The sequence below is a fragment of the Balaenoptera ricei genome, chromosome 15 (genome assembly GCF_028023285.1).
Source record: "Balaenoptera ricei isolate mBalRic1 chromosome 15, mBalRic1.hap2, whole genome shotgun sequence".
Taxonomy (NCBI): domain Eukaryota; kingdom Metazoa; phylum Chordata; class Mammalia; order Artiodactyla; family Balaenopteridae; genus Balaenoptera; species Balaenoptera ricei.
Window position 1 is genome coordinate 26,153,645 of NC_082653.1, and position 23,974 is coordinate 26,177,618.

A 23,974-nucleotide genomic window follows, 5' to 3' on the forward strand; every position below is an offset into this window, starting at 1 on the left:
TGCAGGGAAAGTGGAATCTTTTATTGAAAGCGTAAAGTTCTCGGCTTGGGGTCTGGGGGCGGCCTGGAGTCCGAGAGGCCTCAGTCCTCCAGGCGACCTCCATCCCCCCGCGGGGGTGGGGAGCAGGGCTGACCGTGGATGAGATTGTTTGTCAACAGGGGCAATGGCTGGGCCCTTTCTCAGGGTGGGGGCAGGTGAGAAGAGGGTTGGAGGGCTGGGGAGGGGACTGTCGAAGGGCTGAAGGGACTTGGAGCTGGGGAGCGTGTCAGGACGAGCCTTTCCAGGGCTGGTTCTGGCTTCTTTCGGGGCTGCGCCAGCATCTCTGCCTCTGTCGCTCAGGTGCTCAGCACCAGAAGGTCCTTGGAGGGCAGAACAGAGAACCCAGTTAGTGGGTGGGGTGGCTTCTGGCTGCAGCCTCCACAGACAGTCACCTGCCTGTGGATCGAGCTAGTCGCATTTCTCGGCAGCAGTAACTCTGAACGGAGGAGGCAGCTGGGGTCAAAGGGGCCTGAGAATCACCCTGGCCATGTCATCAGCTTGCTGTGTACAGGGGATCCTGGGCAAGACCTTTCCCTCCCTGCTCCTCATTTCCTTCATTTCCAAAATAAGAGAAGCAGGCCTGAGCCCCTTCCACACTCTTCCAAAATCCAGTTTTTGTAATTAAAAAACAATAATAAATAATAAAAGTAATAGACCTAATCCATAGAACAAATGAATACCCATGCGTCCATACTGATATAAATCATTGAGTAAATAAATAAATGGGGGAGAAGGGACGGCTTTTCTTTACAGCAGAACTCCATTAATAAGTGTAAAAGGAATTACAGAAATAGAAAATCACAATCGGGCAAACAGCACGGTAATAACTTAGGCAAGAACCATTAATGAATGTCCAAATCAGTGGGAAAAGTATAGTGAGAAACAGGATATTTGTGTAGTGTCAAAGAAGTTTAAGTCCCATGAGATATTTATTAGTTGCAAAGGGAAAACATAGTAACTTAGTGGAGAAACCTAGCAGGAACCACCTTAACCACAAGATCAAAGTGAACATCTCCAGGAATAAGATGCTGACGTCATGTGCCCCGACACAGTGCACAGCAGCATTTGGTGGAGTTCTTGCCCAAAATACATAACCTCAATCTAATCGTGAGAAAATATCGGTCAAATCCAAATCGAGAGACATCCCTCAAAACGGGCCCGACTCATCAGAAATGTGAAGGTCATAAAACACAAGGAAAATTGAGGAACTGTCACAGATTGGAGGACACTAAGGAGGCTCACGTGACTGGAGGCAAAGTGGGACCCTGGACCCTGAACCAGACAAAGGACATTAGTGGGAAACCTGGTGGGTGAGGCCTGTAGATTAGTTAATAGCTTTGTATCAATGTTAATTTCCTGATTTTGATCATGGTACTCAGGTTATAGCAGATGCTAACATTAGAGGAAGCTGGGTGAAGAGTGTTCTGGAACTCTCTGTACTATTTTTGCAATTTTTCTGTAAGTCTAAAATTATTTCAAAATAAAAAGTTAAAATAAATGGCTAGACCCGTATAATAGTTATAATAATTAGAAGAATAGCTACCATTTACAGAGGGCCTTCAAGATCCTCTGAGTCTTTCTTTTGTTTTTCTGAGTGTTTCTTTGAACCAGTGGTTCTTCACCTTTCAGACTCAACACCCATTTTACATTTTATTATAGGTCTCCATATTATTTCCTTTATTATTCTGAAACAAAATTCATAGATTATACAGTCTACTTACACATTTTTTTAAAAAACTAGTATAAATTCACTCACCGGAATATAAAGAAGAAATAAGAGGTAAGTAATTTATAATAAAATAATATGTATTTTGATGTGAAATATTGAAACATGATTATTCAGGAGAGAAAGACTCACCCCCACTAACTTCAAAAATCCCCTCAGGTTGGGAGGTGGGTTGCAGTACAGCCCTGGTTGAGAACCACTGGTTTGAGCTGCCTCTATTATTTCAGTGCAAATCCTACCTCTCACTAGCTGAGTGACCTTGGGCAAATGGCCTATCCTCTCTGATACTCAGGACCTTCACCTATGATGTTAGGGCAAACATCAACCGGAGCCCTGGCAAGGCCCAAATGCATACAAAACAGGGCAGGGGGCACTGCACATGCTCAGTAAATGGTAGAAATGATGATGGTGCTGCTGCTGCTGATGATAAATTTGTGCCAATCCTGTTCATATTTCCTAACCTATTTTTCAAAGTGAATGATAACAGTTAACACTAAAATGCTGTATCTCATTTAACCTGTCACCATAAATTCCATGAGGTGGGTAGTGTTGTTCCCCATTTTCAGATGAGGAAACTGAGGCTCAGAGAGATGCTGAGGTCATGCAGGAGCTCAAGAGAAGGGACCAGGACCAGCACCCCTGAGGACTGTCCCACAGCCTGCATCTGACCGCTGCTCACACTGCCCATCCAAGGTCTCTGCCACTTGCCTTGACTGCTCCCCTAAGGGGGTGGGGGGCTGCCCCTGGGCCGAGGCCCAAGCCTGGCATGAGTGTGAGGAGCTGGGCTCTCTGCACACGGCTGGTGGCTGTGCAAATAGGTGCCACCTTTGGGAAAGGAAATTGTCAATCTGGGGCAAAGGCCCATTCACTCCGCTTCCGTGAGCATGTTCTAAGGAAGTAAATCCCGAGGCCAGAAACAGTTCTGTCCACCAGGATTTACACTGGAGCCTTCTTTATTACAATGATGACACTGATAACGATGGACACTTCTAGAATGCTTACTATGTGCCAGGGGCTGTATAAGGCACCTATATGCAGAATCTCCTTTTATCCTAAATGCAGTCCTATAGGTAGGTACTATGATTAGCCCCTTTCTATAGAGGAGAAAACTGAGGCCCAGGGTTACTCAGCTGGAAACTGGCAGAGTCAGGATTTGAACCCAGGCCATTGGGCACCAGCACCCTTATTCTTTAACTCCAATGCTCTACTGACTGACCCCCTGATCAAGTAATGTTTAAAAATAAAACTCCAGAAAGATTGGAATGAAAGACAGCAAAATGTTCTAAGTGGTAATTTCTGGGTTGCAAATACATCAAGGAGGATAAACACGTGTTTGATTAATCTTTTCTGTATTTTCCAAATTTCAGATACTGAGCGCTTGTGTTTTTTGTAGTGGTAGTAGACCCGTTTCATGGCACCAGCCATGATTATAATTAGTGACTATTTCAGGAATATTTACCCAAAGGCCCATCTCCCCACTGGTTGGGGAAGCTTTGCAAGGGCCAGGATTGTGCATGTTTTTGTTCACTGCTGTATCCCCAGCCCCTTGGGAGTTGTCTGGCACACAGCAGGTGCTCAATGAAAGTTTTTCTGATGAACCATGTCACACTTCCACTTTGGGCAAGCCCCTTACTGCTCTGAGCCTCAGTATTCCCATCTGTGAGATGGGGCAATGACATCTGTCTTGAGGACTAAATGAGAGCATGGATGTGAGAAGCTTCATTTAAGGCTCTTTGGCAGCTTTGTTTCTTGTTTGCTCAGCCCCATTCTTTGAAGGAAGAGACGCCTGTTACCCCGCCCTTCCCTTCCCTTCTCTTTCTCCTCCCAATTCCTAGGTGTGCAGGGGAAAGCAGAACAGAGCTCTATCTCCCCTTACCTCCAGGATCTTGATGTCTGCATTGCTGAAGTCAATGTTGAGGATTTTGGGGAGAGGGATGCCAGAGCCCAGCACGGCTGCAGAGAAAAAAGAATGATCAAGCATAGTCAGCATGGCGGCAGCCTTTCAGAAGCCACCAGTGTTTTCAGGAAGACTAACTATGTCTTTCATGCCTCTAGGCCTTTGTCCTTGCAGGTCCTCGTGCCAGGAGCACACTGCCTCACCCTTGCCTGCCTGCTGAATTCTGAGCCTTCCCCGAGACTCTGTTTGGATGTCACCTCTGTGACCCTTCCTCCACCCCAGACCAAGCAACTCTGGGGCCCTGCCACTCTTCCCGAACAACTCCATTCCAGAAATCACAAAATATTAATCCCCTGTCTCCACATCTGTCACCTCCACCAGATTGCGAGTTTCTTCAGGCAAGGACTGTCCCCAGCATCACCCAGCCCTGGGCCAGGCACAGAGGAGGAGACAGATATTTGCTGAATGAAGGTGTGGAAGGATGCACATGGGACCCCAACAAGTGACCGCCATGGGATGTATTGTTTGGTTTAGATCATCAGAGCCTAAGCTGACCCACTGATTAACATTCCAAGAAGGAAGGAAGAAAGGAAATGAGGAAGGGAGCAGGAAAGGGCAGGTGGGGGAAATAGGATGGAGTGAGGTTGAACAGACTTCCTGACTCCAGCAGGATTTTTCAGAGAGCTAAGAACATTGTGAATCTACCCCAGAGGAACCTATTCGGTATTTCCCAAACTTGCTTGACCACGGAACCCTTTTCGCAGAGTATCTTGTGGGACTAGTTTTCTATGGAACCCTCTTTGGGAATCATGGATCTAACCCACTCTCTCACTTTTGAGAATGGTTAAATCGCACTAGAGCGAGATTGAGGGACTTGCTGCCAGGTTCACAGTGCCTCTGCCAGGACGAGTGTCTCCATCTCTTGGCTTCCAGGTCAGCCCAGCCCGGCCAGCTCCTGAAAGCATCCTCTCCTGCCAGGGAACGAGCATGGGCCTGGTGACCAGCACTTCCCTGTGATTCAGATTCAGCCTCCTCTGGTGACAGTTCCCAGAATAAGGGTCTGTTTGACATCCAGAGCTGTCCAAGCGAACCCGGCTGGTACAGCTGATGCTGCCCCTCTTCATCCTCTCTTCCAGGAAGCGGAAGTGGGGAGAGAGAGGTTGGGGCCCAGAAGCATGAGGGTTGGGGACTGAGGTTACTGATGGGGAGGCTGTCCCAGCCTCCAGTGGCCCCAGAGTTCAACAAGGAGCCGCAAAGAGGAGGCACCACGCTCAGTCTGTTCTATTTATAAATTTGGGTAAGAAAACTCTCTAACTGACAATGTGACTGCCTAGGGGGCAGATTCTGGGTTAGGAGGTTAGGGATCCTGGCAAGAGCAACTTTAGCTTTGTACTGATTGAACTTTTTACAATAATAATGTGTGCACATGGTCCTTATGAAAGGAAAAATAAATACACAATTAAAAATAAGTCAGGAACACAACCATGTGAATATACTTAACTTAAAAATGGCTAAGAAGGTAAATTTTATGTTATGTGTATTTTACAACTAAAAAGAAACACTTAAAAAAATAAATCTGGAAACATCTTGAACTGTATGCTAAAAAACAGAGGAAGAAGAGTTTAGAAGGAAATATACCCAGATGTTGGGATTAATTGTCTCTGGGAGGTGAGATTTTCTTTCCTAGACTCTTCTGGACTCTCTAAAATGTACACACATATAATTTTCATATACAATCAGAAGTTTACATAGATAATCAGAAAAATCAGCCAAATACGGGCGGCAGGAAGAATATAGCAAAAGCGGCAAATAAAGAAGTTGATGGACTCTTGGGGCAACATTTGCATTCAGAGGCTGAAATAAATAAGCTTAGAGTGAAGTTCTCAGAAATACTATTGAGGTGGAACAGCTGTGCATCAAATATGCCCAACAAACCAGTAGCCACCCAGTTCCCAAGTCACAGGCCCCCAGGGAGGCCCGGGCACCTGCTCTCACCATTCATCGCGGGCATGAACGCCAGGTCAAAAATCTTCCCAGCCAGCACCTCCAAGAGGCCAACCTGCAGAGGAAGAACAAAAAGGCAGTGGTTGGCTCAGATCCGAAGGGATACTTGAGGCCTCCCTGTGGCCGGAAGGAAAGCCGCAGAGCTGCCCCGGGAGAACCTGGGAGGGGGCAGTCAGAGCCCCTGTGATTCCAGAACCCCCAAGGTGGTAGCCCCGAAGCACACCTGGTCAGCCTGCTCCCTGTACAGTTGGGAAGCGGAGGCCCAGAATGGGGCAAGTGCTGGTCCAAGGCTTATGGTGAGGCAGGGGCCGAGGGAAGCCCAGCCAGCCTCACAGGGATGCTATTCCTAGATCTCACTCTGGGGCCTGAGCTTGGTACTTACATCAAAATTGCCCACATTTGAGGTTCTGAGATTGAGCCTGGTCCTGCAGATAAAGAAAACATCTCATTAGAAGTAGCGATTGCCTGAGAATCATAAGGGGCTCACATTTCAATAAACTGCCAGAAGCCCCTCCACCAACATCCTCACAGAGACCTCTTTCAGTCTGGGGGAGGTAATAAGAACAAGGCTGGTCTCCACGTGGGGAGCACCAACTATGTACCAGACACGATGCCATATGCATAAGGCTCACATCACAGCTGTGTGTCCTTGGCAAAGTACCTAACTTCCCAGTGCCTCAGTTTCCTCCTCTGCAGAGTGGGTGGCTGCAACGACTAAATGAGATAATTCAAGTAAAGCCCTTAGAATCACGCCTGGGACCCAGTGAGCGCCGTGCACGTGAGCATCGCTACTACCTCGTGTGATCCTTCAGGAACCCCGTGGAGGAGGAACCGGAGACTCCCAGGGAACTGGCCAGGGCCACAGAGCTGGGGAGAGGGCGCCCCAGTCTCGCACCCTGAGCTGCACTCATGGCTGCTGTGCTGTCCTGAGCAGGGAGGCCCAAGGCCTGGGTTTGAGGTCTTTCTCTGCACCGTGAGGGCCTCAGTCTCGCTGCACCTGAATCTCACCTGCAAACCAACAGTCCCACCCAAGAGGCCAGACCAGACCCGTCCACAGGGCAGAGAGACATTGGAGCCACTGGCGTCCAGAGCGAGAGAAACAAATGAGGCTTCTCAGGGGAGAAGACTCTGCTTTGGAATGCTGGATTCCTTCCCGACTTCCACTCCCATCCCTCCTTCTCCCTCGACCACTCCATCCACGACGCCCAAGCTCTTTCCTGCCCCTGGAAGTTTGCCTGCGCCGCTCTTGCTGCCGGAAACCCCAGCTCTTCACCTGGCTGCCCCCTTCTCCCCATCCAGGCCTCAGTCTCAGATCTCCTTAGAGACTCCTGAATGGCTCTGATTAGCATCACCTTATGAGTAGCTCTCACTGTTGGGCTTGATAAATATTTGTTGTAAGACGAAAACCTTACAATGAACTAGGCACATGCTGAAAATGTTACATACTCTCTCATTTATCTTGAAGTGGGACTAATAATAGCCCTTGCTGCCATAGGCTGATGTCAAGAATTAAATGAATGGGAATTCCCTGGCAGCCCAGTGGTTAGGAGTCTGCGCTTCCACTGCTGGGGGCCTGCGTTCAATCCCTGGTTGGGGAACTAAGATCCCACAAGCCACATGGTACGGCCAAAAAAAAGAATTAAATGAATACATTGAAGGCTTAGCTCAATGCCTGGAACTTAGAAAGAGCATCTAATAAATAATAGTTCTTATTATGAGTCCTATGAGGTAGAGACAAAGATGCCTATTTTCAGATGAGAAAACTGAGTTTCAGAGAGGCAAGGTCACTTGCCTTACATCACACAGCTAGTCGGTGGTCATGTGAGGATTTGAACCCACACCACTGGCTCCACAGCCTGTGCTTGTAACCATTTGACACAGCTCCAGGTCAGACAGACCCGGGTTGGTTCACAGCCCCTCTCTGTTCTCATGCTGCAGCCTTGAGTAAGTAAATCCACCTCTCTGAGCCCTAGTTTTCTCCTCTTTAAAATGGGAGAATAACAGCCCTGACTCTGCAGGGCTAAACCAGATAAGACATCGAAGTAGCCAGTGCAGAGCTTAGCACATCGTCACCACCAGCAGCATCATTATTGATCATGCTGTTGTCAGCAGTAGGTCCTTCTGTGAAGCTCACGGCTCCACCCACCCTACCTGGCTCATGCCAGTGATCTTGGCAATCACGGACCATTTTCCCCTGTGTGGCCCCTTGGATTTACCCTGGCAGCCCTGCCCGGAGACCTCTAAGCCCTCCCTGGTCCCTCAGTGAATTGGCACCAGACACAAGAGCACCAAAGAGGCCTTTCTGAGGAGCAGGAGCCCGCGGCAGCAAACCCCCTTACTTGTCCAGCTTGGTGTCAACCATGAGCTTATCATTCTCCACAGAAAACATGGCCAAGAGTTCTGTGTCCTGGAGGAAAGGGAAGGTGAGTGGAACATCACTGCTGTTATATGCTGGTCATTGCTTGCTGGGGGCTCACTGGGAGACCCCCAGTAACGCAAACCATATGATGGATTTTCCCCACCTCCGGAGGGAAGAAGTTGGGAATCATAAATTGCCTGCATTAACTGTTGTTCACAAGTAAGTCACAGCAAGGGCTGGGGAACATTCCTCAGAAAGACAACTGTCACAGGAAGCTGATGATTGGCATGGGAGGTGTTTACCAACTTTCTCTGAGCTGTCTCAGAGGAGGTGGGGGTGGCCTGCAGCCTAGGAAGCCTGCTTCAGATCAGCCATTGCAGATGGGATTGGGCATCATCACTGTCAATCATAACTGCCCCGCCCCCCCAAGGAGAGGGCATAAAGGGTCCAAACTCATCCGCCTTTCCAAGCAGAAGTCTTGTAAGAAGATCCCTCTTTGCTTCCCTGCCCTCCAGATCACCTGGCCCCCAAACTGGACTCGTAGTCACTGTGGTGGGGACCATGGGTATTTGTAGGTGTCTGCAGACTCCCCGAGACCACGTGACCACTCAGCCCCACTCACCACATCGATGAGGCAGATGGTGGTCTCGACATCATTGGGCTGGGAGACCATGACCATGGAGGTGGCGAACACCTTCACCAGCGCCTGGTCCTTCTGCAGCATCACTGAAGGTGCGCTTGGCACCTGGATCCTGATGGTGAGGGAGCAGGACTCGGGGTACTGCTGGAACACCTGTGGGCGGACACTGGGTGAGGTGAGCGGGGCCCTCGGTGATGGGCGGGCTCAGGGGGTCGCCAGTCAACCTCTAAACACACAGCACAGGGTCCCACACTGGATACCTTCAGACCCAACAATATTGCTTGAGTCCTACAAACCACATGCAAAGCCTCCAACCACTGTGCAGTTTGGACAGGAGCTGCCTTCTCCGAGCCTCTCACACAGAGTTATCATGAGAATTCAATGTGATCATGCCAGCAAAGCTTTGAACTCAACGCCTGACCCTTGGAAATGTTCAAAACCTGGTCCTTAGGGAGATGGGGCAGGGGGGATGGGCACTGAGGCCAGTGCTGGGCATTCATGATTTCATTGATCCTTCACAACTCCATAGGGTAATTTTTTCTCCATGTTACAGATGAGAAAACTGAGACTCAGAGGGAAACATCAAGCGAATTATCCAAGGCCAACAGGAGAGTTGAGATTCCAGGCCAGGTCTGTGTGACTCAGAAACCCAGGACCTCTCTCCCCTCTCACTGACTCTCTCGCCCCACCTGGAATGAGAAAGTCCACAATTCGGGGTGCCTCACCGTGAAATTCCCAGAGCAAGGCACAGCCTGCCCCACCCGCCTGGATTTGCTGGGTTCTCCGGAGACCCACTGCGGGAGGGATCTGAGCCCGTTGGCTGCAAACTGATTTCTCCAAAGCTAATTGGCTAAAGGGACAATTCATCAAATGACCAGCTTCCCATATTTGCTAAATAACTGATTTACCAAAAAATTTATTTTAAGGAACACTTTTCTTGAATATTTTAAATGAGCATAAGTATATGGGAAAAACCACAAAGTTACTTTAAAAAGAAACTAATTTAAACATAAACTTTTATATTTGCAGTGCAGCAGTGTGGGTCCTGGTCCTAAGAAGACATTCATTTTCTTGAACACGTTCAAGGTGAAACTCTTCTGGACAAGCTCTTGGTCTAATGGCAAATCCAGCAAATTCAGCCAATTGACCACTCAGTGGACTCACCTTTTGGCAAATCGGCTTTCAACAAATCAGTGATTTGGTGCATTGGCTTTTCACAAAAGGATTTTCAGGATACTTCCTCAAAGGGGCCTGGTGTCTCAACCACCCCCGCCCCAACATGCAGAATCTCCAAGAACTTGCAGCACCGCCTTCACAGGGGCCCTGAAAGGTTACCTTGAACTCTCTCCCCGCAGCAGTAGGGGACCCAGGATGCCCTCATAGCTCTGGTCAAGCATCTCCAGGTGACTCCAGGAGACATTCCTCTGTGTCTAGCCTGAGCCACCCTGCTGCAGACCCAGCTCCACATGAAGCCCTGCGTCCCTGCTGTGGCCACATTGTGTGACCACTCTGAGCCTATTTCCCCATCTGTAAACTAGCCCCGTGGATGGGGGGATGATTAAAACCAAATGAAACAGTGGATTCTTAAAAACTTTCATGAACCGTAAAGTGCAGTGCACATAAGAAGTGGTCCAATAAATAAAAGATCCAGCTGACTGAGGGGTCCACTTGCCTCCTGGAGAGGCCACCATTTACGGCGTTAGTAATGGTGCCCTGCCATTCGGCTTTCAACCACATGAGGGTGATAGTGACCATCTGTGGAATTTGATCTCCTTTCCTGTCTCCTTTGAATTCCACCCAGAACCAGATGGGACAGGTAGAAAGGAGATGAAAAATGTCTAAAATGGCTGTAAAGTACCGCAGTCCTTTGCATCTGTATAACACTACATAAGAAGTTCTTTGGGGCTTCCCTGGTGGCGCAGTGGTTAAGAATCCGCCTGCCAATGCAGGGGACACGGGTTCGAGCCCGGGTCCCGGAAGATCCCACATGCCGCGGAGCAGCTGGGCCCGTGAGCCACAATTACTGAGCCTGCGCGTCTGGAGCCTGTGCTCCGCAACAAGAGAGGCCGCGATAGTGAGAGGCCTGCGCACTGCGATGAGGAGTAGCCCCCACTTGCCACAACTGGAGAAAGCCCTCGCACAGGAACTAAGACCCAACACAGCCATAAATAAATAAATAAATAAAATTCAAAAGAGATGAGCAAAACATTCTCTCTATAAATTAAAAAAAAAAAAAAGAAGAAGTTCTTTGGTGCCAGGTGCAGGGTAGCAGGCCTGGGACCAGAGCTGGGACGAGAACTGGCATCAGAAAGGCCTTTGTTCCAACTGTGTATGGTGGCTGATCCAACAAGAGTACATTTGCTCTTTTTTTAAAAAAAGAAATTGTTATTATTAACAAGAACAATCACAGATAACATTTATCAAACGCCTACTCTGGGCCTAGGTTCAAATCCCAGGTCTGCAGCCACCCTGTGAGGTGGGCTTTGTTGCTCCTGTTTTCCAGATGAGAAAACTGAGGCTCAGAGAGAAGTCACTTGCCTAAGGGAGTATGGTTGGGATGTGCTGAGTTGGAATTCAAATTCATGTCTATCTGCTCCAAAGATCTGGCCCTTTCCCTCTAGGCCTCCATGCACCTACATGTGCCCCATGTCGGCATCTTTACGTGCATTATCTCCTTCATCTCCTTTATCCTCCTGGATGAAACTGTGCAAAAGGTATTAGCATCCTTTTTTGACAGATAAGGAAACTTAGGCTCAGAGATGTTAAGACCCTTGCCCAAAGACACACAGCGAGGAAGTGACCAGGCTGGAATTAGACCTGGACAGGCCAGTCCACTGCTAGAGCTCAAGTTCTTTCCATCTCAGCCCTCTGTGCCGCGCCCCCTCACAGGGGTCCAGCCTCCAAGCTTTTGTCACTGCACTCCCGGGGGGCGGGGGTGTGGAGCACCTCACCCTAGTACTGAGTGTCTTCCTTTCGCACCCAGCTCCTGGGACAGCTAGAGGGAGCGTGAGGCTGAGACAAGGGTAGGCACCAGCCTTACGTACCTCGGGAATCAGGGCTCCCAGTGTAGACGTGGTGAGTGGAGGAAGCTCTTCAAACTGCAGGGAAAGAAGAAGGGTTATGTGAGTCCCTGAAGCTAAAGGGACAGACAGGAGTTGCTAACACACTGTGTTAAACTCCTGCACCCTCTCAGACAACCAGTGGGGGCATCTCCTCCCCCTTAAAGACCTCTTGGGAGGCTCTGCCTGTCCAACAGCGGCCACCATGCAGACCATGGTAGCCGTTTTGTGGTTAAGTGGATGGGGGCAGCCACTGAAGCTTACCACAGAGAGGACTTTTCAGGGCAGGAGGCAAGACCTGACTCTTCTCCTCTAAAAATGTGATTCTTTATTAAAACAAGGTGAGCATCAGTGTGTCCATGTGCAAAACCCAGGGTCCACTAAGTGCATGATTCTGCCATATCCCTGAACTACCTGCACTATTATTTACTTAATATCTTCTTTAGATGACTTTACTTTTAAAAATATCAAATACTAAAGAATGGAAAGCCAGTACCACTTGACAGAAGGAGATGGCAGGTGTAAAACTAAATGCAATAAAAACAAAACAATGACATTACATTCTGCATGGATACCATTGTCTTCGGGGGCCTTTGGGTGTGAGTTCTGTTCTCTCTCAATTAAAAGAGGACACCTTAAAGTTTAAGAGAGGGTTACCTTATACTGGCATCAAATGGAGACTTTCCTCTTGATAGAATCGAGGTTGACATAATGTATATGATTTTTTTTTTTGAGAACATCTTGTTCTTATGAGATACACACTGAAGTTTATGGAGTGACATGTCATGATGTCACCAAACACTCAAGTTGTTCAACAGCAGATGGATGGATGGATGGATGAGTAGATAGGTGGGTGGGCAGATGGATGGATGGATGGAAATGAAGCAAATGTGGCAAAATATTAACTGGTGAATCTAGGTGAAGGATATTATGGCATTAATTGTACTATTTTGCAGCTTTTATGAAGGCTTGAATTTTTTTGAAAGAAAAGATTTGGAGAGAAAATGACTCTGGAACATACCTAAAGGTGGTATTTTATTCTTACGTATCTTTTAGTTACATAGTATCAATGTTTACCAAGTAAAAGGATTCTAAATATTTATATTGAGATACAGATATATGGATTTAAATCACGCTTTTTTTAAAAGGATGGGAATAAAATAGAATTGGATAGGGAGCAACTTTTTGATGTTGTTTAGTGTCATGCCTGTGAATCACCTAAAACCCTCCCAGGCACCACGCTTTAGTAAACACTGACATAATCAATACACATTCTAAACTGGAGATAAGTCAAGGGGTAGACTGTCTACAGTTTTTGCTTTAAAGCCATTTCCCCAAGGCCCTGGGGACTAGAGAGGATCAACAGCGGGCTGTTTGCTGCCCAGCCCACCTCACCCCGGGGGCTGCGACTCACCATGCCGTCGGTGATGTCAATATCCAGTGCCCCTTGCTTCTGCAGGAGAGTCAGCACTGAGCCCAGAAAGTTGGCAGAAATGGCCAGTTGGGAGTTGGTGTTGTCGCCCATGGGGGGCAATTCTGGCATCTTCTGCCTGGGAGACATGGCTGGCCGCCCCAGTGGATAGTCAATGAGCTCTCCTCCAACCTCCCCAACCAGAATCTGGGGAAGCAGAGAGGAAAGGGGTCACGGAAGGGAGAGGTGCAGGGAGAAGAGTGGAGGAAGGGGGCTGAAGGCTGGGGGGAGGCCCTGCATCTGCGTCCAGGAAGCCTTCCTCGGTTAAACCCACTGGGTCTTGAGTGACTCTTTCATTTATGGCCCTCACAAATTCAATTTGTGATGGAATAGCATCTCTTGCAGTTCCCGCGTTATGACCACTTATAATTAAGCCGTGGTACAGCGCCATATATTTGAAATAGAAGTATGCCATAGATTCTGCCCCACCCCACCCTCCCAGCCCTGCTCTAACAAGGTAGCAAGTTAATGCACCCGCACAATATACACCGGAGTATCTACTCTAAAGACCAGACCGCTTTCCACAGCCTGCAAGGCGTTGTGCGGTTTGCCCCATCTGGAGCCACTCCGCCCCTCACCCATCCTTCCGCAGGGCAGCCACAAGGGTCTCGTCCATCCCTGCCTCCACCTCAGCGCCTCCACCATGGTGCTTCCCGCCTGCCGTTCCCTCCCCCACACTCTTCTTTTGTTACATCCCGCTCATCTGGCTGGTCTCAGCTCAAGTGTCACGTCCTCCAGGAAGCCCTCTGTGACCTCCCTGGGTGAATCATACCCCCTGCTTTAGGCTCTGATAGCCTGGGACCCTCCTTCACAGAGCTCACGGTCTCTAATTGTTTGAGGGACTCTCGGATGGCCTATCCGGCTCCATCAGGTCAGAGATCTTGTCGTGCTCATCACTGCACCTCTAGCCCCAGCCCAGAGCCTGGCACACAGCAGGTAACTGATAAACGTCTCTTGAATAACTATGTGTTTATGGATACACTCGGTGTGCACAGGTGTGCTGTGTCTGTGAGAGCACGGTGTGCGCTCTAGCTCTGCGTCTGATGGACGAAGCGGGGAGGCACTCAGGTTTGTGCAGCCCAGGGGAAGTACGTCTGTGCGTGCGCCTGTGCAGTTATGGGCCAGATTCAGTAGTGTGCTTGAGCCAGCTCACGAGAGCCAATTCCAGGCACCTCTTCCCAACACCATGTTTAGGCCAGGGAGGGAGTACTTATACCATGGAAATCAGCAAACACTACAAATCAGGGACTTTAAAAAAAAATCATGCAGAGTGGTTAATGCTTACCAGCACACAATTAGCCAGATTCACTCCTCCAGCAAACCCAAGCCCATAGCAGCAGCTCTCATAGCTAGAAGCCAGATTGCCTGGTTCAGAGCCCAGGTTCACATTTATTAGCTGTGTGACCTTTGGCAAGTGGCTTAACCTCTCTGTGCCTCAGTTTTCTCAAGAAGAGTGCCTACCTCATATGGTTAATCTACATAAAGCACTAGGAATGTGCCTGGCACACAGTAAGCACTCGGTAAGTGTTGGCTATGATTGTGTTTCCCAGCACGGCTCCTAGAAGGTCTTCATCTAAGCAGAAAAGGGTTCTGTTCAAATGCTGCTTCCCAGGCATTCAGCAGCAGCCCTGGGGTCTCTCACTCTCACCTCTGCCTATGGGGAGAGGGCCACCTCCCCTGCCCGAGCCCAGGCACTCACATTGAGGTCCAGCTCCAGGAATTCCCCAGTCACAAGTGGGAGGCTGGAGAAGGTGTACTGGACGCTTCCCAATATTCCCAGAGGAATCAGAGCTGCAGGCAAAGGTGGGGGTCACAGGAAGGTCCCCCTCACCCACCCAGACACCCTCCTTGTGCCCTGAGTGGAGAGGGGCAGCAAGGTTCCAGCTCCAGACACCATGGAAAAAGCAAGCATTCTGGGTAAAAATCCCAGCTCTGCCTCTTCCTTGCTGTGTGATCTCCGTCAAGACACTGCACCTCTCTGAATCTCCATTTCCTCCTCCGTAAAATAGGCTTAATAGAATTCCTTGGACTATATTGGTGAGCCAAAGAGATTCTGCATATTGATTAGCTTTGTAAGCTGTGAAGTGCTGTACACCAGGGAAGAAGGTTTAGGGCTCCACAACGTGGTGCTTAATTGAATCTGGCATTTTCCTGACTGCTTGTGATGGACAGCCCGACCTTCTGGGCTCTTCTGGCCTTGTACGGCTGTAGAGACTGTGCACTGCATAACTGATGCTACCATTATGTTGTGGTCTATCTGGAAGGAGGTCCCTGGAATCATGGAGTGGACGACCTGGACAACCACGTGGGGCAGGCTTGCCTTCATGAATGTTCACTCAGAAATCCTGGATCAAGGACTAGTGCTGGAGCCTGAGTCTGAGGACCTGGACAGTCTATACAGCGTCTGTCACTCTCTAATCTATTGCTATTCACTCCAGTCTCTCTGGGGGTTGAAGCCAACTCCCCCATTTTAGAGATGAGGAAATTGGGAAGAGTCTCTCCAAGTCCACACGATGCCCGGGCAGAGCCAGGGCTCGAACCCAGCCAGTCCAGAGCCATAGCGCCCTTGGGTCCAAGCGGGAACCTCCTCCCTCTGGGACTTGGGGGGATGTCTGGGGACAAGAGGAAAGGCCAGGCAGCCCCTCTCCCCTGGCATCAGCCGCATAGCACTCCACCCCACTGAGCCTTCCTCCCAGACATTGCTGTGTCCCCAGGGCCTTCCGAGGGCTGGCCCAGATCAGGCGCTAGTAGATGTTGGTTGAATGAAGCAAAGCAGGAAGGACTTACAGTCCACGAGACCCAGCTGGTCGTTGACAAGACCCAGCACCACGTCCACGATGGGGCAGAGCTGTAGGGTAGAGAGGGCACGGAGCTCTGGTGACGGCGCAGGGGGTGGAGGAGGGGGTGCACGAACAGTAACAACGACAATAGCTACTGTGTACTGACTGCCTCTCTGTGCACTATGCGGGGGCACTGTCTTCCCTGCAGCCCTATGGGGAAGGCTTTCTCATGATCCCCATTTTACAGATGGGAAAACTGAGACTCAGAGAGGTGATTCAAACCCAGAACTGTGTGAGTCTCGAGCTTCACCTCCTTATCCCTTCACTAATCTGTCCCTCCACATTCCTCAGGGCCCTTCCCAGACCCCCAAGGACACATCCCAGCCCCCTGGCTCCCTCCATCCCTCTGGGCCACCTGCAGGCCTCCAGGGATGGAGGCTGGACGACAGTGGCCCCTTGGTCTGAGGAAAGTCTGTGCCCCCGCTCCCCGTCCCAGGATGGGTTCTTACCAAGTCTGGGAGGACATTGGCCAGGACTTGGTTTACTAAGTTGTCCACAAGGTTGGGAAGAAGCCTGAGGAGAGAGGAGTGGGGCGAGGAGAGGCTCACCAAGCTGTCCGCACTCGGGGCCCCTGTCCAGGTGCTGTCTGAGCAGCAGAGCACTTGAGTGCTGGAAAATTGTTCTGAAGGCTAGAAGGTCAGTGTATACTCACCCTAGACCTGGCTGGACAGGCTACTCAAGCAAATGGCTTGGCTTTTCATCATTCATTCACTCATCTATTCATTCATTCATTCAAGAAACAAACAAATGCTCCTTGAGCTCTACTATGGGCCTAGCCTAGGCTCGCACATTCCTGTTTTTTAACTGCAAATGGCATTCCCTCCTGCTCATCTGCCCCTCTAACGGGCTGTTTGCTGCAGCTTTGCATAATCTTCCCAAAGGGAAGATGAGTGTATTATTTTATCCAAGCACCTAGCACAGTATTTGGTGCATAGTAGGTGCTCAATAAATGTTTGTGGAGGGGAGGTAAGGAGAAATACTGGTCCACCAGAGAAAATGAGTCCTTGGTGCTGAAAAGATTGGGAAATGTGGTCCATTCTACAGACAAGGAAACTAAGGCCCAGAGAAGTGAGCCAGAGCAAGTTCTAAGTGCATCACCCAGCTCTAAACTAACTCTCCTAACCAGTTAGTGAAAGGGGGAAAGAGATTACTGATACATAGACAAAACACACAGATGGACGGACAGACAGACTTGTAACGCATTTGTTTGTTTCTATTGTATTTGTTTCCCGAGGCCCTGTGGTGATGAGAAAATGAGGGAAACATGGCTATCCTAACACAAAAGTATCACTGACAGCCTGACCCCTTAGATTGGTCCCCCTCTGCCCTGCTGTGCCCCTTCCCCACCCCCAGGTTGTAGCTGACTGTTCAATGCTATGCAAAGCAGAGAATTTCTTCAGATAAAGTCCTAATTCCATCATTTCCCCCAAGGTTACTATGTGTTATGGTCTCCTTTTTAAGCGAATTCACCTTGAGGGGTCTTGTCTTGGTTCTACTTCTCCTTGGATGATAAGGGCTGTGAGAATGCACATGCATGTTTATCCGTGTGTGTGTGCCCGCCCATGTGTGTTGGGGGATAATTTGAAGTTAATCTATGTATATTCAGGGCACAGACTGCTTTCTCCTGGGAAGTTATCCAACAGACACATTGGCCCATGTGTGAAAAGATGTATGTAAAAGACTATTCATTATAACCTCATTTGTCAGAGCAGATTAGACAAATTGCAGTGTTCAACACCACGGGATAGGGCAAATCAATGATGGTTCATCAAGACAGTGGAATATTACGCAGCTGTAAAAAGGTAAACAAAAGGAAACCATGTTCCGTACAGAAAATGCTCGCAATAGATAAATGGTGAGAGAAAAGTGCAAAACAGTGTTTACAGTATGTGCTCATTTGTATTAAAATGAGGGCGGAGAATGAGAATTTACATTCATGTTTACTTCATTTGTTCAAAGAAATTGGATGGAGAATCAAGAAACAACCATGGTGAGGTCAATGGGAAGGGGGCAGATGGGAGACAGGGAGGGAGGGGGCTATACTTTTTTATCATTTTATATTTTGAACCATGTATTACCAGGTATATTTCCTCGTGAAAATGTGAATTAAAAATCTGTGAGGTTTTTGTGTTTCCCTCCCCTTCATCTTCTCACCAGAACACCTGGGGCTGATTTTCTCTGCCTCCACCCACCCTGGAGCAGAAACAAAGACTCAGAGAAGCCCACATGAATCGGAAATGTGGGGCTCAAGTTACACAATGATTTTCTCTGATCCCACAGTCTAGATAAGATGAGGGCTGGGGGGAATGGGCCAAGAAATTGATAAGACAGGAGGCGAAGGAGTAGGGGGCCTCAAAGAGAGAAGCAGAACAAGCATCTCCCAGGATGAGGGCTGGGGAGTGAAGAGAAAGGGACTCAGCTCTGAGCTGCCCTGATGTGCCCTCATCTAAGACCATCACCTGGGGGCAGCGTACCGGTCAATACACAGACACTTGAAACCACTCTGCACAGAAGGTGCCGACTTGGCCACTTTGTGGGGAGTGTGTAATAGAAAATACTCGCCACCTGACCAAGGTCACATTGAACAGAATCAATTGGGAAATTTCCCTGTGAGTTGGAGCACCAATGGATGCAAAACCTCTGTTAGACAAATATTTATAAACTCTTAAAATGTGCCAGATTCTTCACTAAGTTTTTTACATTCATTATCTTAATTCCAAAGGGGAAAAGAATCACCCCCATTTCACAGATAAAGAAAGTGGAGCTCAGAGAGGGGCAACGGAGTTGCCCAAAAGTCACACAGCAAGCGATAATGAAGCTGAAGAGGTTTGAACCCCAGGCTGCTTCCAGAGCCTCTGCTCTTAAATATGGTTTGCCAAAGAGAGACCACTCCAGCATCTGCCAAGGCACTCCACAGCCCGCTGGTACTCACCCTCGCAGCAGCTTGACTTTGATACCCCCCAGGAGGGTGTCACATTGCTCCACGACCAGCCGTGGGTAACCCGTGCGGTCCATGGTCAGCTGGACCTTGGCCGTGATGTTCACCTCCACTGCGATGTCCAAGAAGCCAATAAGACTGGAGGAGACCATGGGGCCAGGGAGACAATGAGTCAACTCCCAACCACCACCTCACACCTCGGCTTTTGCTCTGGCTGGCCCCACCATCTACTATGCTGCTGGCTCACGTCTAGGGGTCCCAAACCAGAAGGCTTCCCTGGTCCCTCAAGTCATCTGTGAACAATTCTATCTCCCCTTAGCCTATGAGAGCTCCAAAGGCTAGGAACAGAGGTCCATAAATGAACTCTATGTATAAATTCTGGTTTACAAGGTGACCACCCAATCATCCAGCTTTGTAGGCATGACCTCATCCCATGGGGATAAATCGATGCAAAAGTCCACTGTCTGAGGTTCTCTAACGAACACCACCTATGTGGCAGGCACTGTTCAGTGAGGCCTTTGCTTGCTGTCCCTCGCTGTGGCTGCAGCCACCTGGAAAAGGATATGTCTTATGCCCATTGCAGGTGAAGACACTGCGGCTCAGTGAAATTAGGGGGACTGGCCTGAGGTCACAGATTAAAAGAAAGAGTCAGGATTCGAACCCAGGCAGTCTCCGGACTCCAGGCTTGCAGATCTTAACCACCACACAGACTGCCTTTACTGCTCGCCGCTCAGGAGATGACCTGAGCCCAAAGGTATAAGCCATGTGTGTGCTGGTGACACCTCAGGTCTTTTAGTCCCCACATTATGGACAAAGATGGGAGATGACCTGCCCAAGATCTCCCAGCTAGGATGTAGCGGGGCAGGGACCCCTCCGGGACCAAGGGCACACACCTTTTCCCGTTGATGGCCACGCGGGTGTACAAGCTCAGGTAGACGCCCACACCCGGCAGGAGCCGCACAGACACCCGAGGGAGAGTCAGCTCCACGATGCGCAGCCTGAACAGGACCGAGAGCAGTGAGAGGGCGGCCAGCCCCACTGCCTGCCACACTGCTCACCCGGGACCGCCCTCCCTACACCCTCCTCCTCTGCGCCCCATTCATTCCTCCAGACTCCAGAAAGACCTGTGGTTTGTGGATAGAACTTGGAAAACACAGAGAAGTTAAAGGCAAAAAAACACCACGACCCATACTCCCACTGCCTGGAGACCCACCATTTATATTTCCATGTATTTCCTTTGAATTTTTTTTCATGTAAAGATGCTATTCCTTCTGCCTGTCCCTGCCCCTCTTTGCCTGGTTCCCTCCTACACATTCTTTAGATTTCAGCTCCAGGTCCTCTTCCTCCAGGAAGCCTCCCCTGATCTCTCCACTATATACATCCTCACTTCTCCATGAACTCCTTAGCACTGTTGTAATTGTATGATTGTTTCCAGGCTTCTTTATTGATACCATATACCCCACCAAGCTGCAAGCTCTGTGAGGACAAGAGATGTGTCTTGTCTTGGCTCACCATGAGGTTGTGTCCCTAGTGCCAATATAGTGCCCCACACATAGTAGGCCCTCTAAATATTGGTTGAATTAAATAGTGAATGTGAGGAGGAGGCTGGGTATAGTTGAAATTATAATATGTATGTATGATCCTTGGGTTTTTTACACCTAGACTATATTACTATGACGATTCTACAGATGAGGGAACTGAGACTCAGAGAGAGGAAAAGAATGGCCCAGAGTCACACACTAATATAAAAGGTTGAACTGGGATTCAAACTCAGGGCTGTCTAATGACAAGACCCCAAATCATACAACTTGGGACTTGAGATGTCCAGTCCTGAGGCCAAGCCCTAAAGTGTACAGGGCACTGAAGACCATCCCTTTTCCAACTCCAGGCCTCTGGGGGTGATCATTCCTGTTTGGAGGTTCATCAGGGAGCTTGATAGGGAGAGCCTGGCCCCTCCTTACCCTGTGATGCCCTGCACGGTGCTGAGGATGCCACCCTCGCCGAGTACACCCAGGACGCCCCCTCCTCCGAGAAGTCCTCCATCACCAAGAAGACCACCTCCACCGAGCAGGCCGCCTTGGCCCGCTAGGATGCCGTCGGCTGCCAGTATGCCTCCAGTGCCCAGCAAACCACCTGGGCCCAGCGCCCCAGGTGGGATCTCTCCAGGCTGCAGCTCTTGCTGGTGAAGTCTGCCCATGGTCGCCGCCACTTCCGCTGACCTGTACCGCCTGTGGCCCCTCTGGCTGCCATATGCATTCTCAGCATTGCGGTAGTTGCCCTTCCGGAGGTCCCTGATGCTTCCATCAGACTCAAGGGTCTCACCGTATCGGTATTTGCCCCCCTGCTGAGCGGTGTTGTCATTGGCCTCAATGTGACCGTACTTGTAATTACGACCAAGCTGGTTGCCGTTGGTATACTCTGGGGGTGGTTCTTGGACGTGAAACTCATTGTAGGGAACACCACCGACACCTCGGGGGAATTCAGCGCCTCTGTAGTCATCGTAATGGTGTCGGCCACCGCCCAAAAGACCACCCAAGAGACCGCCACTGTCACCCAGCAACCCCCGACCACCGTGGCCTCCACCACCCAGCAGCCCCCCACCACTGCTACTCCCTCCACCCAAAAGCCCCCCACCATTACCACCCAGGAGGCCTCCATCACTGCGGCTACTGCCACCCAGTAAGCTTCCGCCAACTCCACCCAACAGGTCACCACCCCTGCCACCACCCCCGCCACCAAGCAAGCCCCCCAGAAGACCACCTCCCCGGCCACCTCCACCTCCACCAAGCAAAGCCCCCAGGAGAGGCCCACCAGCATCACCACCAGCTTTACCCACGGACACCTCTCTCAGGGCTGAGCGGAGAGCATCACTTTGCTGCAAGGTGCCCGAGATGGCTGCAGAGAAGCAAAGGTCTGTTAGGGGCGCCTCCCCCTCCGGCCCCCAGGCACTGCCTCCCAGCATTGCTCGGCTCTCTGGGCCCCACTTTCCCCACTGGTAAAACGCTGAGGTCGAATGGAAAGACTCCTCCAGACCAACCCAGCCCTGACACCCCCGGGAACTCATTAGCTGCTGGTTTTGACCTCTCACACTTTAACTGGATTTCGACAGCATTCAGCCAAACCTGGATAGATTTTCTTCATGATCCTCCCTTCCAGTGCTCCACGCTTTACAGCTTAAAAAAACCTACTTCCTTGTGCATTATTCAATCTGATTCCTGGGAAATAGTCAGGACCAGAATTATTGTCCTCATTTGATGGATAAAGAAATTGAGGCTTGTGACTCTTAGGAAATGACCTCATTTTTTTATTCTTATGATAGCCTTGGATAGGAATTAGGGCAGGGAATGTGTCCTCATTTGCCAGATGACAAAAGTGGGGCCCCAAGAATTGAAGGCAGAATCAATATCAGCTCCCACTTTTGAGGGCTTTCTATGAATCAGGAACTGTGCAGAGTTTTCAAAAGTTCATCTCATTTAATTCTTGAATCAATTCTCTGAGAAGGGGACCATAATTACACCTTCTTTGCAGATGAGAAAACTGAGGCTCAGAGAACTCAAGTCATGGGCTTAAGGTCACACAGTCAGTATCTGAACCCCAAGAAGGCTGACTCTAGGACCCAAGCTCTTAATCACTGCTTTCTACTGCCTCAAGCATAAAGTCCCCAACATGGTGTCTGGCACATAGCAGGTGCTCAGGAGATGGGAACCAAAAGAAAAAGAGGAAGCTAAGGCCCAGAGAAAAGCCACCCATCCATCTGATGTAGAATCTGCCAGTGAGGAAGAGAGTCCTTGGGAACTTCAGACTTGGCTGGACTTCCCTACCTGCCCCCTGCCACTCCCCACCCACTGCAGGGCTGGACTCACCGTTGCTCAGCACGTCTTTGGTAATCCTGAGGACAGCGTTTGTCTCTTGGCGGATGCCACACACAGCCACCACGGACAGAGTAGCCACACACCACGCTGTCCACATGCTGGCCCTGCTTCTCTGCTAAGGAGACAGTGGGTCGGTCATATGGCCATGGCTGTGTGTCACCGCACTGGCCAGCAGGTGGAGTTAGCACCACCACCTCCCAACCTGCCAAGAGTCACATCAAGACCCTGAGGCCCAGAGACAGGGTAAACGACCCCAGGTCATAGAATGGGGCAGGTCCAGAGTTCCTGATACCACCTTCTGAGTTTTTCAAATTGCAATGAATCTGGAGGCCCAAAGCAGACCCATTAACCAAACTGTCCCATAACATAGATGTTTTATTATCTCCTGAGATGAAAATTTACAAATGGAGCCTCAGGAAGAGAGAAGAGTAATCGGGATTCCAACCAAAATAGCAAATTAGTAGAAGACAGACTCTGGGGAAATCTCTCCAGAGATTTCTGGAGAAATCTACTCATATATTCATCCAACCACCTACCCATCCATCCTTCCATTCATTCATCCAACCATCCATCCATCCATCCATCCATCTATCCATCCTCCTTCCATCTATCCATCATTTATCCATGTTCCAACCAGCCAGCAAGCCAGTCATATGTCTATCCATCTATCTTTCCTTTCTTCCATTTTTCCTTCCATACATCCATCATCCATATATCCTTCCATCAGTCCATGCAGCTGTCAAACATTCATCTAGCCACACTTGCATGCATCCAGCCAGCCAGCAAATACCTTTTCCCACCTCTTTGGAGGAGACAGTTCTACACCATGTACTTAAGATGAAGGGCTCTGGATCAGAGCTATCTGGGTTCTAATCCTTAGGCAAGAGACTTGACCTTTTTGAACTACAGCTTCCTAGTCACCAGCACATCATATCTGGTACATAGCAGACACTCAGTAAACAGTAGTTATTGTTTGGGGACTATTATTTCAGACCCCTAAGAAGTGGGTGTGAAGTATTATGAGATTGGAGGGGTGAAGCATGCATTTGCGGATGAGCAGGTCAACCTCCAGGAGACTTTATTTTGCTGCCTCCACGTCTAGTCCACTTCTCTCACTCCACCAGCCCAG

At 49.6% G+C, this 23,974-nt stretch overlaps 1 protein-coding gene across 1 annotated transcript; it reads right to left on the minus strand.

Moving 5' to 3' along the window:
• Positions 1–335: 335 nt before the first annotated feature.
• BPIFB4 (BPI fold containing family B member 4) lies at positions 336–22,942 on the minus strand. The gene is made up of 16 exons (XM_059897427.1): positions 22,837–22,942; positions 21,806–21,868; positions 20,935–21,442; positions 19,867–19,971; positions 18,968–19,111; positions 16,485–16,548; positions 15,983–16,043; positions 14,895–14,986; positions 13,139–13,342; positions 11,710–11,763; positions 8,648–8,818; positions 8,006–8,073; positions 6,049–6,091; positions 5,658–5,721; positions 3,642–3,718; positions 336–359 (listed from the first exon to the last, which is right to left on the minus strand). Exons 1-16 carry the CDS (start codon positions 22,940–22,942, stop codon positions 336–338), a joined length of 1,848 nt encoding a protein of 615 aa, XP_059753410.1.
• Between the last annotated feature and the right edge of the window lie 1,032 nt (positions 22,943–23,974).

Bases quoted from the DNA above. Each gene is read 5' to 3' on its own strand.
- BPIFB4 (XM_059897427.1), bottom strand. From the start codon at position 22,942: ATGTGGACAGCGTGGTGTGTGGCTACTCTGTCCGTGGTGGCTGTGTGT. The intron at 21,443-21,805 runs GTAAAGCTGGTG...AATTCCCCCGAG, and splicing joins CCTGAGAGAGGTGTCCGTGG to GTGTCGGTGGTGTTCCCTAC. The intron at 16,549-18,967 runs GTGAGTACCAGC...CTCTCTCCTCAG, and splicing joins AAAGTCAAGCTGCTGCGAGG to GCTTCTTCCCAACCTTGTGG.